The 14728-nt window shown below is 29.3% G+C and overlaps 1 protein-coding gene across 3 annotated transcripts in view; it reads right to left on the minus strand.

Moving 5' to 3' along the window:
- LOC136989935 (uncharacterized) overlaps positions 1-14728 on the minus strand; it is a 95643-nt gene that overhangs the window by 15408 nt on the left and 65507 nt on the right. For all 3 annotated transcript variants that reach the window (XM_067288253.1, XM_067288245.1, XM_067288258.1), the window contains exons 11-19: positions 13702-13738; positions 13398-13616; positions 13021-13149; positions 10266-10311; positions 8626-8716; positions 8502-8552; positions 5691-5781; positions 5503-5607; positions 296-480 (exon numbers count right to left, since the gene is read on the minus strand). In XM_067288253.1, coding sequence (XP_067144354.1) covers positions 296-480; positions 5503-5607; positions 5691-5781; positions 8502-8552; positions 8626-8716; positions 10266-10311; positions 13021-13149; positions 13398-13616; positions 13702-13738 — 954 coding nt within the window. The remainder of the gene's footprint in view (positions 1-295; positions 481-5502; positions 5608-5690; positions 5782-8501; positions 8553-8625; positions 8717-10265; positions 10312-13020; positions 13150-13397; positions 13617-13701; positions 13739-14728) is intronic.

The raw sequence follows: 14728 nt of genomic DNA on the forward strand, positions 1-14728 counted from the left end.
TATACTAAAATCCTGACTATTGCTTCAAAAATTTGAGTTTTTGTAGCTTTTTTGTGACAAATGACAATTTTAATAATTTAGTTAATTTATAAATACAGTTCATAATTCATTAAGGAATGCTATTAATGAATTTTTAAAGTAATTTTTAACACTTAATTGTTGGATTATCTCTATTTTTTCTAAAAAATTTCAATGGTGACTTTTCATGAAAAAAATCTATATACTAAATATGAAATAATCATTTTTTACTCAAAAATAATTATTGACAACACAACCATTCATTGAATAAACTCACTCCATTTTATCATCTTGAATAGAAGGCATTCTGGAGGAACCATTGTCTGAAAAGTAAACTTCGGGCCCTCCTCCCACTGCTTGAGAATCTATTTCCGACCTTGATAACAAAGCTTCTAAAGCCATCTGTACATTACCGTAATGATTAATTGTTGTTTCTGCTTGCTGCTTTGAAAATCCCATTTCCTGTTTAGAATAGAATCAGTCAATAACAATGTTATTCGTCAAAGTAATTCTTGTTTAAATAATAAATTTACATTTACATTTTTGTAATAAAGAAAATCTGGTACAGTCATATTTGTTTAAAATATAATTTAATATTTTCATTATTTTATCATTTATAAATACAATTCAATGAAGTAAATCAATGCTAAATATAACAATGATTTATGTAAATTATAAAATTTTAAAATACCTAACAAAATCGCAAGAAAACCGTGTAACGGCTACTATTAACAATCAGTAAAAGCAATTTGGTTTAAAGTTTAAAACAATTTGGTAAGCAATTAGGCTTTCAACTTGAACTAAATTTAATAATTATATTAATTTTACATTAAATTTAATAGTTTAGGATATTAGTAGGATTATCCCAGAGACTTAAGGTGTTGTGTGCTCAAATCTCACTCTGAATTGATCTTCTCTTCTAGAATACAGTAGAACATTGATTATCCGACTCAATTGGGGACTGGGGTTGGTCAGATAACTGAAAAAATGGATAACCGAAAAGTATGAAAAAATACATTAGTATATGCCACGTAATTAGTATATCGCTATTAACCTACTTCACGTTGAATTTTCATCGATGTTAAGCCTAACAAAATCTTTTTAAAAATAATAATCATTGCTATTGTATCGTTAAAAATTATTTCTTTATATTGAACAAAATAAATACAGTACTGTACTGTATATTGGAAAATACAGTATAAAACAACAAAAAAAAAATAATATATATATATATATATATATATATATATTCAGGTTACATATTTTACATAAAGCCTATATATTAGAAAAAAAAGTCCAAAATTTTCTTTTGCTTCACAGCTGACACTCGTTTTTTTGCCGCTACATCTCGCACGTTTTAAAAACAGCAATTGGATAGCGTCGTTAAATAAAATTAAGCCTCGTTTAAATACTAGCCTCCCTTTCATGGTCGAGCCAGTGTTGCCAGCTAAAACATGCAAAAATTTAACAAAAATAATATTAAAGTAGCCAAGACATAGCCAAATATTCTAGCGCCACATCACTAGCGGACATTTGAATTTGCTGACTAGAATGCGGTCGGTTAACCGATGTGACAGTTGATCGGGTGTCAGATAATCAATGCTCTACTGTATTCTAATTTTTCAATTTAGTATAAGATAATGGCCTACCTTTAGACAAGCAGCCACAAAACGAAATTACTGTACTAGTTAGTGATTTGGTAATTATAAAAGAGGGATTGTCTTTTAGATGAGGAACTAGCCTCTAGATAACTCAGCTGAATTAATTAACACACTTTAAACAGCAGGTGAAATAAAGCTAATGTTTTTGACCCATCCTCAGATGAGTACAGTCAAAACTGGAATGCTGAAGTCAGAAGAAAGAATGAAGGGATATATTCTGATAGAGTAATCAAGCATAGGAGGTGGGCTTTGATGTAAAAGAGATAATGCCAGAGAAAAGGGAATTCTTGTCATAGCTGTTTATACATATGTTGGTAATAGAGTAGTTATAAATTTTATACTTCTCTAGTATGAGAAGGATGAGACTGTTGATTTTGGGCACCTGCTCTGACCAAGGAAGTTTTATAGGAAGACAAAAGAGGAGAGCCTGTTATAGTTTTAAGTATGCTCAATAAGAGTTTGATTGAAAGACCTTGAGGTGTATCCAACATATTTTGCATTAATGCCAGTCTTTTATTTATGATTTAAATGGATAAAATGTATCCATTTTTCATCTACAGGATTTCCATTGTTCTTTAGGAGGTGATATAAAGTTGGGTTGCATTGGTAGGCTATGCATTTATGGTATGCTGTTATTCTGAGTGATAGATATGAAGATAGATTGAAGGATTTCAGAGTATGTGAATATGGAGGAGGAAAAAGGTCACATTTGGATATATTTTGTTCAGTGTATGCAAAGTTCTCAATGAGGCAGAAGATGTTTCACCTTTAAAGGTTATTTTGCAATGCAAGATAAATGATCCTGTTTTCTGATCTGTGACCTTGAGTAGACATGATTGGTAGAAGGCTGAAATTTTATAAGTGGAGAGATTAAAAAAAGAAAATGAGATATAGAACAGTAGGAAGGCTGGTTTTAGGTAAACTTTAGTGTGGATTCATCTATCTGTAAGTGAAAGATTGATGTCTATAAAATTAACATTGACTGCACTTAAATAATCCATTTCTAGGATTAGAAACAGGAATTATTATTCATTAAATGAAGGAAAACATCTAAGTCAAATTTATATTTCAAAATAAACAAGACATCATCACACATAATCATTATTATAAATGCTATATGGATGTCCTCTATCCTATCACTATCTCCTTGTCTTTCCTTCTGACACTAGCTTTCCACTTTCAACTGTTCATGTCTGAGGATGGCACATTAATCAGATCAAAAACATAAGATTTCTTTTAGCTTCACCCACTGTTAAAGGTGCATTATAATTTGGTCAATTTCGAATTTATTTAATGAAATTTACTAAAAGTTGCTGGACACAGTAATGAGTTGTGTAGTTTTTTGTATATTCAATTTGTTTCTTCCTGGGCTTTGTCATTCTGCATCAGTATTTTCAAACTTGAAATGATTTTTTGATCAAATCTTGAAGAATCTCTCCTTTTCTTTAGGTCAGCCATGTGCACCTTTACAGAGAAGTTTTTCTTTGAGGTAGCCAAACCCAAAAAAGTCAACTACCATTATGTGACTTGGTATCTTTGGTTCCATATAATTGATTCCAATTTTATTCCCCATCTCTTGGAGATATATTTGAGTTAAGATGCATGTTATGAATCTTTACTATGGTTAAATGTAACTTTGTCCATCTCATAAGATTATGGTTTAGTACATATTTAGAGTGGTTTTAAGTTTGGTTTGGTTTATTTGTACGTGGCAACATAACATGTGGGTGACTGCTGAGGGGGATGCCATCCTGGGCAGACTTTTTATGGGAAACTGACCCCTATTTAGATGTTACAAACATGAATAAAACCTGGAAAACTTCACATGGCCAGCCCATCAGCGAGGCACAAGCCCACGACCAACTACCAGCTTACAGTGATTTTATCCACTTGACCACTGGTGGGCAAGTGGCTTTAAGACATGGTCTTGTTATAGTTCTCTGTTAAGTTTGATCTTAGGAGGCACTTTGATAAGTGGTAAAGCTGAATCCACTTATTATTCTAATTACAATAAAGGCCTTAAGCCAACATTCACTGTAGTATGAATTCACCTTTGAGTGGTTGTTCTCCAGGTTTAATGTAACAAATTTTACTTTTGCAATTACTGATACAAACTGTGTCTCGTCTAACACAATCAGATATTGTCATCAATCAGCTGCAAAATTTTTTCATGTAACTTTCTGCAATCTGTGTGGAAAAAAGCAAATGAAATTTGGAACAAGATTACTGAAGAATTGATCAAACAAGCATTTCAACATTAAAAATAGCAATGCAGAATAATAAGCAGAGCCCAGAGAGAACAAAGAGGAAAAAAAAAAATTAAACAATCAGTTACTGCATGTCTAACAACTCTACATTTTGATAAATAAAATCCAATCACTCTGTATAAAGCTTGGGTTGTTGCTCATAAATAAATATTTAATTTTATATGATAAACAAAAATGTATGACATTTATATAAGATTTATTGCTTTATTTTCTTATGAAACAATAACAGTAATGCAAAACAATATGAAAGAATACCAACATTAATTTTCGTCTCAACACAAATTTGTGTAAATAAAATGTGATTTTTATCAATGTCAAAATAATATAACTGTCAAATTTTGGAATTCTATGAAGACCTATACAAAAAACTGTTTTAATAATTTTAAAAATGGAAGAATTATTTGTTTCTACTTCCATCTTATTAGGTAAATCTTGCTTCATATATTAAGATATATTAATATTTTGTGCAATAAAAAAAGCATGTAAAATTGAATGCACCAGCAGATACACATTATTAAAATTAAATAACAAAAAGAAAAGAGTGAACACAATACAATGAAAAATAAAAGAAGACTAAAAAGATGAAGAAAATTAAATTACAGATCTACAAAAATAAACTAGCAAAGTAAGTGAATTTATATAAATTAATTAAAAAAGATAATTATATATAAGATTTATATACAGTGGTGTCTCGTACTTCAAATTTAATTTGTTTCAGGAAGCTGTCCAACCTCCAATTGCTGGAGGTTGGACAGCTTCCTGGGAAAAATTGTTCAAATCCTGATTCAATTTTCCCCATTAGAAATAATGGAAAGTGAATTAATCTGTTACCACACCTAAACAGTACAGTATCAATTTCAATAAACTTAAATGACAAATATACATAATTTAAGGTAAAAATAATGCAATTGAATGTCCTAAATAATAAATTAAAACATAAAAACAATAAAAAACTATGTAAATACTGTATATGAAAATAACAATTGCATTTACTGATCACACACTGTCAACTTGAACACCTTAAACATGGCTGCCAGATCTGCCATACCTGTACCACTTTTGTGCTTTGCAATAAGCTTGTTTTTCACCTCAATCATTGATACAACAACCTTCCTCTTAGGCTTTGTTGCTTCCATACTCTTTTTGAATACCATGGTTAATAAGTAGAGATATAACCAAACACACCAAAAATAAAGAAAAAAATGCAGTGAGAGCAAGAGACAACTTGAGTGCACAACAGATGTTATTTACACAATGAATGCATTTTCCTTTTACTCTGCATAAAGTTCAAACATAGAAGCATCATTCAAACTGAATTTCTCCCGAATTTAGCATTCAAACTCTGGCTTGTTTGAAGTATGAGGTACCATTGTATGTCAAAATAAATGATTTTGACATACAAAATTTCTTTGAAAAAAAACAATGCCACAACATCAAAATATTTTCATTTCCAATTCAGAATTTTGATAAAAAATAATTTGTAGTTTTCTTAAAAATATAAATGCTAAATAAAATTTTTAAAAATGCATTAACAAAGAACAACAAACCTGACTCACCATTAACTGAAGAGTACGAACTTTATATAGTTCTTGTTCTGCATCTGTACAATTTTTATCTAATTTTAATACAACATCGAATGCTTCTTCAGATTCTGAATATTTCTAAGCACATAAAATTGATGAAATTATTAAAACATGTAACAAGACTTATGAAATAATATTTACTTATTAAAAACAGCAATTACTTTTAAACCACACAATGCTCTTCCTTTTCTAAAATAACCTTTGGCCCAATTAGGAGCTAAACTGATAGCTTTTTCTGAGTCTTTTAATGCTCTAGAAAAAATGATATATCATCAATATATACAAAACGCACTATACAAAAAAATTTAAAAATATGCAGATTTAACTAATACCAATTCAATACAAATATATTTGTGTATTAGAATGTTCCCAATGTATCAGAATTGGCTCAATTTACAAAGCAATATGCAATCTCTTTTATTGATATGCAGCATTTATATTGTTTGGCCATGGTACTGACATATTATGCTGTAAAACTAACCCAAAGCAGACAGTGTGTCCTCTCTACATATCATTCACCACATGATGTATAGGTTGTCATTATTTTTTAAGGAGTCCAACTTGATAGGGGAAGACAGTACAGTGATAGGCAGGTAACTTGTGAGCATGTTACCAGGTCCAGTGATTTATCACCACATTTGGCAATATTTTAAACCCACTGGCAACTTTGTGACTATTGTTTTCAATTTGGTAATTTTTCTATACTATTATAAATTTATTCAAAGTGTGTTCAAATTTTTCCTTAAAAACAGGACTGGAGTCAGGCCTAGGTAATAATTGTCTACACAATTTTCTAGAGCCCAGATCTAAAATCTGGGGTATGCCTCATAATTGAGAGACTAGAATATCAAAAGGGTACAACTATATTCAAATCAATCATTATTATTAGATACTATCTAGTCATCAAGAAGAAGAGACTAAACTAGTTAGAAGATATGATTAAGATGTAACAATAGACACCATAACCTATACAAATTGTACTTTACATCAGCTCAACTTTTAGTTTAATATGATAAAATATGAAGGCAGTTTTTTTTTTCAATCTCCAATGGCCCATAAAATAAGACAAGTGTAAATAACAAAATTAATTTATTACCAAAAGTTAGGTACAAATATGGTTACTTTTCAACATATTCACCCTGAAAATTGAGGAATTTGTCATATCTGTGGACGAGCTTTTCCATCCCCTTGTCATAGAATGTTGGGGTGTACTATAGATCAGGGGTGGCCAACAAGTCGATCGCGATCGACCGTTCGATCGCCAAGCCAATTTTGGTCGATCGCTAGCGATGTCTTGACTTAATGTATTATATTTGTAACCGAACGCAACTGTATGCATGCAGTTATGACTCGACTCATAAGCAATGAGTGCACTTCGTACTGAAACAGTGTATAAACATAGTATGTATTTCACACTTCCCCCACCCCACTTAGACTATGCCTATGACAACAAGTCGATCGCAACACATTTTTACGATAAAAAGTAGATCTTATGTGCACAAAAGTTGGCCACCCCTGCTATAGATTACCACCTATGGAATTTCAGGACTTTGATTATATATTTGAACTCACGGGACCGAGACGAGTTCAACAGTACCCTAATTTTGGACCAGAGATGAAAAATAAAAAAAGTTATCATACTTTTTAAGTTACCATACTATTTTAATGCTCTTATGAAGATGGCACCATAGTTGCTAGTACTGCCATTTTGCGGTAAAGTCTGCAAACCATGACGTCGGAACAGTCATCTCCAGGAGGGTTAAACACGCGATACGAGAGCAGAGAGAGCGACGCGACTTCCGATCATCGCGCGATTGCCATTTTGGTTAATGTTACTTATGGCAGCGAACATGGCGGCCATTCTCACTGTTCGTGCTCCCGACTGACCTCCCAGAGGGAAGCTGCCATGTGCTAAACGTCACTAGTTATTGACTCACGGTAGTTCTTGAACAAAGTAAAAAAAGGGGGGGGGAACGTCTACTAAAGGCAATTTTAACGGCAAGCGACGCGACTCTTGATCATGATAGCAAGGCCGACTTAGCGGAGAGAGCGACGCGACTCCCTATCATCGCGCAATCACTGAAAAAAAGTGTGACAACTTTTTTATTTTTCGTCTCCGGTCCAAAGGTAAGGTATTGTTGAACTCGTCTCCTGAGTTCAGATATATACCCAAAGACCCGAAATTCCATAGGTGGTAATCTATAGTATCCCCGAATGTTGCCACCAGTGAATTGAGACAGCCTTAATAATATTGTTTTGAAGATCATCATTAGTCTCAAACCTCTGCCCTGCTAGCCACATTTTCAGTTCAGGAAAGAGGTGGAAATCTTCACACATCAAAAAGTTCCAAGCTGGGTGGAAGTCTTCACCACTTTTAAACACCCAGTGTATAATCCCAATTTAGCACTGAATGACTTCCAACTCTTTCCTGAACAGAAAGTGGCTAGGAGGGCAGAAGTTCAAGACTAATGATGATCTTCAAAACAACATTAGGGCCCATCTTAAGTCATTGTTGGCAACATTCTATGACAAAGGGATGGAAAAGCTCGTCCACAGATATGACAAATTCCTCAATCTTTACAGTGCTTATTATATCGAAAAGTAACCATGTTTGTACCTAATTTTTGGTAATTAATTCATTTTGTTATTTACACTTGTCTTTTTTCTATGGACCATCAGAGCTTGAAAAAAAAATAGCCTACATAGTTTATAAATGATAACTAGAAGAGAATAAATGCAAACCAACTTAAATAAATCAATTAGTGAAATTTTTACACTCATTCTTTAGTTATATAATATATATATTCATAGGATTGTATTTTAATTCTAAATATTCACTCAAACAACTAAATGTAGGCTCTTTGATACTGTAGAGGTCAGCTGAGATATTCTACATAATCTAACTTATTAAAAAAAAAAAATCATTAAAATATGATGAATTAATAAAGAAACAAACAGAATAAAATACTCACCTCTCATATAAACCTAATCTATCATAACAGTAGGAACGATTGCCAAAAAACCTAAATAAAAACAAAATTAGATCATCATAATATTTTAAATATTTTTATTAGATTTTTTATATACTTCATCTACCTATAATCATTTGGATTTAACTTAATGGCCTCTGTGAAAAGTTTAACAGCTTCTTGATAATGACCGACTCCAGCCATTTCATTACCACGAACTAAAATCAAATCACAATTATTGTAAATTTTCATTAGAAACTGTAATAATCTTTATTTGCTCAAAATATTAATAAATGCATAATATGCAATCATTTAATTAACAAAGTCCATTCATAACAATTACAAACTTATAAATGTAAATTTCAATAAACTTAAATGTGAATGGAATGGTTTGAATAGTATATATTTGAAAATAGAGTTTGATACGATTTTTTATATATTAAATTCATATTGAAATGAGTAATTTGAATATTTTATAGTAACATAGAAATTTATAAAATTTACTTTATAAGATCAACACACAATTTCTTTGTTTTAGACTAATTTTTATGCTTTCTAAACATTTTAGTTTGGAGTGACTAAAGAATGAGAATATATAATTTTGAGTGTGTTCAAACATATTGTGAGATATACGATAGGATTGTCATTAGCCCACTAAGGCAAACATCCCAACAAACTAAACACAGAGTAGATGTGAGATGTTCTCTTTTATTTACATGAGTTTTGACTATTTACAGGTTTAATCAAAGATGTCAACTCTAGGATGGTTTCTCCAGCAGAAACCCTAAACATGATTGTCAGTGTAAACTACAAAACTAATAAATGACCATAATACAACAAATTGCAATAATCTAAATCCAATATAATTAACAAGAATAATTATTACAATGATAATTTTTCTAAAAGTAACCCTTAACACTACACTTATACTACTATGAAAAACTGAAGATAGGGAAGAGTAGTAGTAACAATGGCAGATAGGAAAGGACAAAGGTACCCGGTCCTGAAAATGTCTTTCAGTTCTTGCTGTTGTGAGGGACCACATGAAACTTTTTGCACAAAATTCACACTTCTGTTTTCTTCTCCTTGGTTCCTAAGGATTTTTATTTATATCCAAATCATTGCTTGCACATTCTAAATTCACAACTGGTCATGTTGAATACCAACTCTAACACACTAACTTCAGGAATTTTAAGGATTCTTGTTCAAAGTTATGATTCCATCCATCTACTCGGGTATCACACAGTATCACATCTCTACTTTATCACTGTCCTCTCTTTTTGAGTACAACTCAAAAATGTCCCTTCTTTCCCACCACAGAGTAAGTATGTCTAGAGGGTTTACTCTCCATACATTTAATGGTAATTTCAGGTGTGACATTTTCCCTAAGCCAGCCAATTGGCATCTTTCTGCCAAGGGTGGAATTACTATGCACCATCATCATAACATTCTTCTTTCTACCCTCTGTGAGCATTTTAAACTTGACTCTATTTATCAATCCTGGCTCAATAACTATTTTTTATCATGTACTTATACATATTTAAACCAATACCAAATTGTTGGTATCAGTTTAAATATGACACCAACCATTTGGTATCATATTTAAACTGAATTGTTCATAAAACAGGGGTGTTCGTAACCCGAGGTTTGACAGTATTACTCAAGAATACATTTAACAACCTCATAGATTTATGATTTGTCAAAACACTGTTAAATTATAAAATGTATTTTATATACAAATAAACATTTAACAATGTTTATGCTTACTCGCAACTTGTCGGCTTCTTAATACTCTTGTTTCAATTTCTCTACACTGAAACAAAAAATACATATAGTTTTTATTAACATTAGAATATTTCCAAATTTATTTCATACAACAAACTGTTTTCTTAATAAGTGGTAAAATTTTTATTATATCATGAGAAAACTCATTTTTCAAATATAGAAACAGTCTCTAATTCAGTGACTACAATTTACATTGTTTGATATTTTAATAATGGAAAGAATGTGACTAAGATACATGAATAATTCTCTGTAGATAATTTTAATAATAAAAGAATTTGAATTAATTTTGAAATATCTGAAAAATGGCACAAAATGCAATTTGAACATCCTAGTTGATATATCTAAATATTCAAAAGTAGATTTTTTATGACTACAAATTTATATTAACTAAAATCTTTTATAAAATAATTCAAAATTAACTGATCCAAATTACTTAATTAATATCATATGAACTGATGATAAAATCAACTATATAACAATGAAATTCTTCCAATTGTTACTTGATAATTTAAATCTAAAATATAATCTGATAAAAACTCCATTTATTAAGTTATATTTGTTTAGATTAATTCTTAACAAGTAAAAATAAAAAAATAAAAAAATAAACTTTTGTTTTTAAAAATTTCTCATGCTATTTTTAATTAAAGAAAACTAAATACTATTTGTAATAAGTAATTATATTATTATTATTCATCATAAATACTATTTTAATATAAAGATGATTTTGTAATTTTTCAACTAGCAGGAGCTCTGTTTTCCAACTATTAAATGTATACTGAATTAAGTAATCAGCTGTTTTCTTTAGATTAATACAAGATAAATCAAATAAATAACAATATAATTTTTTTAAAAGGTATCAAATCATATTATTTGCAAATTATTCATTATTAATTTTAATAAATTTCAATAAAAATTACTCTAAATGATATACTTTAAATGTCATATTTAAAAATAATCATTTAAATTTATCAAATAATCAAAAATGGAGTTCAATATTAAAGGGTTTTTTTTTTTATTCAAAACTAAACTTTTATCAATTATATGATTAAAACAAAAATACAATTATGAATCATTATTTAATATTTCTAAATGAAGTGAATAAATTTGATTTTTAGAAATTTCAATAAATTAAAAAGATGCAAGTAATATTTATAAATTTGTAAACATAAAATTATATTTTAATACAGTCCTATAATATAGTATAGTTCATTCATTCATATATGGTATTTATGTATATGTACTGTACACAGTACAATCTTAGTAATCTCGCCATTTGCTAGTTTGGTAACCCAACACTAGTTGACTCTCACATTTTGCTGGTATAGTTGCCAAGTTGTAAACAAGCTTCCCATTAGTTCAAAACTTCAGTTTCCACTAACTTTGAACATCTTGCTACTATATATCAAGCCCAACTTAGGTATGATTCTAAAGATTCTTAGGATCATCATCTTATGCTGCTGAAAAAAAGGCACAGTATCTTATAATATAATACTGTATAAATATAAATTTCAACCCTTCAAATAATTTCACACTAAAAATACTGTACCTCCCACTAAATCTTCCACGCTTCAATTTCCCATTAAATTTGGTAAAAATCCACCAACTTAGCAACACTGATTTCTGACAATGACAGCATGCTTGGAAGACAAAATAGCAAAAGACAATTGAAAATTATTTTAAAAGGGTTGGAAATTTATTTGAGAACTCTAAAATACAGTAAGATATGATTTCTCTCCTTTCATATTTTCTTGATATTCTGTGTGTTTTTGATTAATACAATGTACAAATAAACAAATGTCTTTTTTTTCTGAAAAATTTACCATTGAATTCACCTTATTTCCAATAATCTGGCAATCTCCTTAATCTGACTCTGTTCCAGTCCCATGTATGTCAGATTACCAAGATTGTACTGTAAATACATACAGATATTCATAAATTTATAAATTATCCAATACAGATACATCCTAATTTTTAATGAATTTTTTAAATTTTAATGGTTTTTCCAAAAATAATGCAAATTAACTATCATTGAATTAGCATTATATCCAATTAAATATAATTTGATGAGTAAGCTCGATAATTATATTACTGATATTTTGTGTATTCAAAAAGCTCCTTTATTTTAATTTATAAAAGTGGTCATAAATATTTATAAAAGTGGTTATAATCAGTAAATAAATATACTAAAATATATGTTATTCTTTTAATTTTGCTAATATTTTTTTCTTAGATACTTAAATATCTTTTAACACACAATTGACAAATGCATACAACAAATGGCCCATAGGAATGGATCTGATTTGTGAATCAATAAGGGCTTATATAAAAAAAATGATAATGTCAATACAGTGTGTCCTGTAAGTCTGGAACAATAGGAATTATGCTAGTATTTGTTTAATCTTTTACAGGTAAAGTACAGCACTGAATAAGAATGAATGAATTCAAGTAATTTTGGTTGTGGGAGTCCACAGTGAAAAGTTGCCAAATAGGCCTAATAGGATATATCCAGACTTTCCACTAATCATGTACATCAGTTTGAATGTTTTACTTGTAAAAGAATAAGCAAAGACAAACATGATTCCTATGATTCCAGACTTATTGGATACCTTGTATATAAATTATCTGTTTACATTCAAACTTGAGTGAAAAATTTTGCAATTGTTTTGCAATTAATTTATTACAGAAATACTGAAAAATAAAATATTTCATAAAATCAGACAGCCTCTTATATACTTACATTCTGTACATCATTATTTTGCCTTATATTATTACAAAAATTATCTTCATTTACAAGTTTTTGCATTGAGATATTTCTCTTACTTTTACTAGCAGCAACAGCTACAAAAGCACTGTTAGGATCAATACCCTAAATAAAAATTGAAAATAAACAATTTAATGAAAAATAAATAAATAATAATAATGAATTATTTCATAAATAAAAAATATCATACAAGTATCTATTTTGGAATCACTTAGATAAATATGAAATTCAGAACAAAGTAGAATTCAGATACAATTATAAGTCAGCACAATGTTAATATTAACATGATATAATGCTTTTTTTGTTGCTGTGCTTAATGAATAATTATATATACTAATATCAAATAAACTTACATTTTTGAATCCTTTACAAGCAGACTGATTAGTATTTTTATTTTTATTTTCTTTGCCCTTTTTACAAGTTTCAGAATTTAAAAAACTATATCTATCTTGCTTTAATGGTGAAGGAAAAATGTTCTGTTTACAGTTCTTTTTCTGTAAATGTGTTGCAGTCGCTAACTTTTTACTCTTATTGGCTGCAACTGCAACAAAAGCACTGTTTGGATCTATACTCTAAAATAATGTAAGTAAATAAATCTTAATAAATTAAATCATCATAAATTATTCTTTACAATATATACAAATAAAAATTTCTCACCTCTCCTTCAGTGTCAGAACAACTACTATTTGGTACACTGGAAAAAAATTTAATTTTTTAATTTTTTCTCCAACCAATTGAATAGATAATATATATATATATATATATATTAAAAGATTAAAAGTCTTTTAATATATATATTAAAAGACTAAAATTTAAATTATAATAAATTTTAGCACTATTATAAATATTACTAGTACTAGTATTTATTATAATAATTATAATAAATATTAGCACTTAAAACAATAAAAATTGACTCCATAACCAGCAAATTACATGATGTATAAGTCAAATGTAAACGTCCATAGCTTTTAGTTCATCAGAAATGTAATTTAATCATTCCAGTTTATCAGTAACTGATTTTAAAACAATGTAATTTGAATAAGTTAAATTAATTAAATGCTTATTTTTAAAGTAGAATTTCTTCATTCAATAAAAGTTGATTGATAAATAAAACTAAGGTACAGTACATCCCATAATTAAAAAGGCAGCCACTTAAAAGTTTTAAGTATTATTCATAATTGTTTTAGAAATGAAAATTATTTATATATTTTTATTTCAGACATTTTCTATGAATGGCTGTAATAAATAAAATGTTAGTAAATTGTAAATTATCTAAAAATCATTCAAATGCTGTTTTTGCAGTACAGATTGAAGCATAATCTTGTTGAACAGTCCAAAAGAGGGCTTTCAATTGTTTCATTCAAATGAAAGATAAACTGTATTATTCATTTTGCCACTGACAAAGGCAACATTAGTTTTACCTAAAAATCCAAACTCTGCTCAAACCGTAACACTTTCACCTCATTGCTGCTCCTTACAATACATTTGCTCTTCTCTTCATAGATCATGCCAGCCATCTGCACCTTCCAAATTAAAGTTTTTTCATCACTAAATACAACCTATTTCCATTTGGTGGTCTAGAACAATGTTTCTTTGGCCCATTTCAATCTGATAGTTTTGTGTATAACAGATAGAGATGTTAGGATGCTGGTTCTTTCTCTTCTTATACAGTAGTCAGTCTTTA

This window comes from Centruroides vittatus, unplaced genomic scaffold (assembly GCF_030686945.1).
Source record: "Centruroides vittatus isolate TY-2023 unplaced genomic scaffold, ASM3068694v2 contig_1309, whole genome shotgun sequence".
Lineage (NCBI taxonomy): Eukaryota > Metazoa > Arthropoda > Arachnida > Scorpiones > Buthidae > Centruroides > Centruroides vittatus.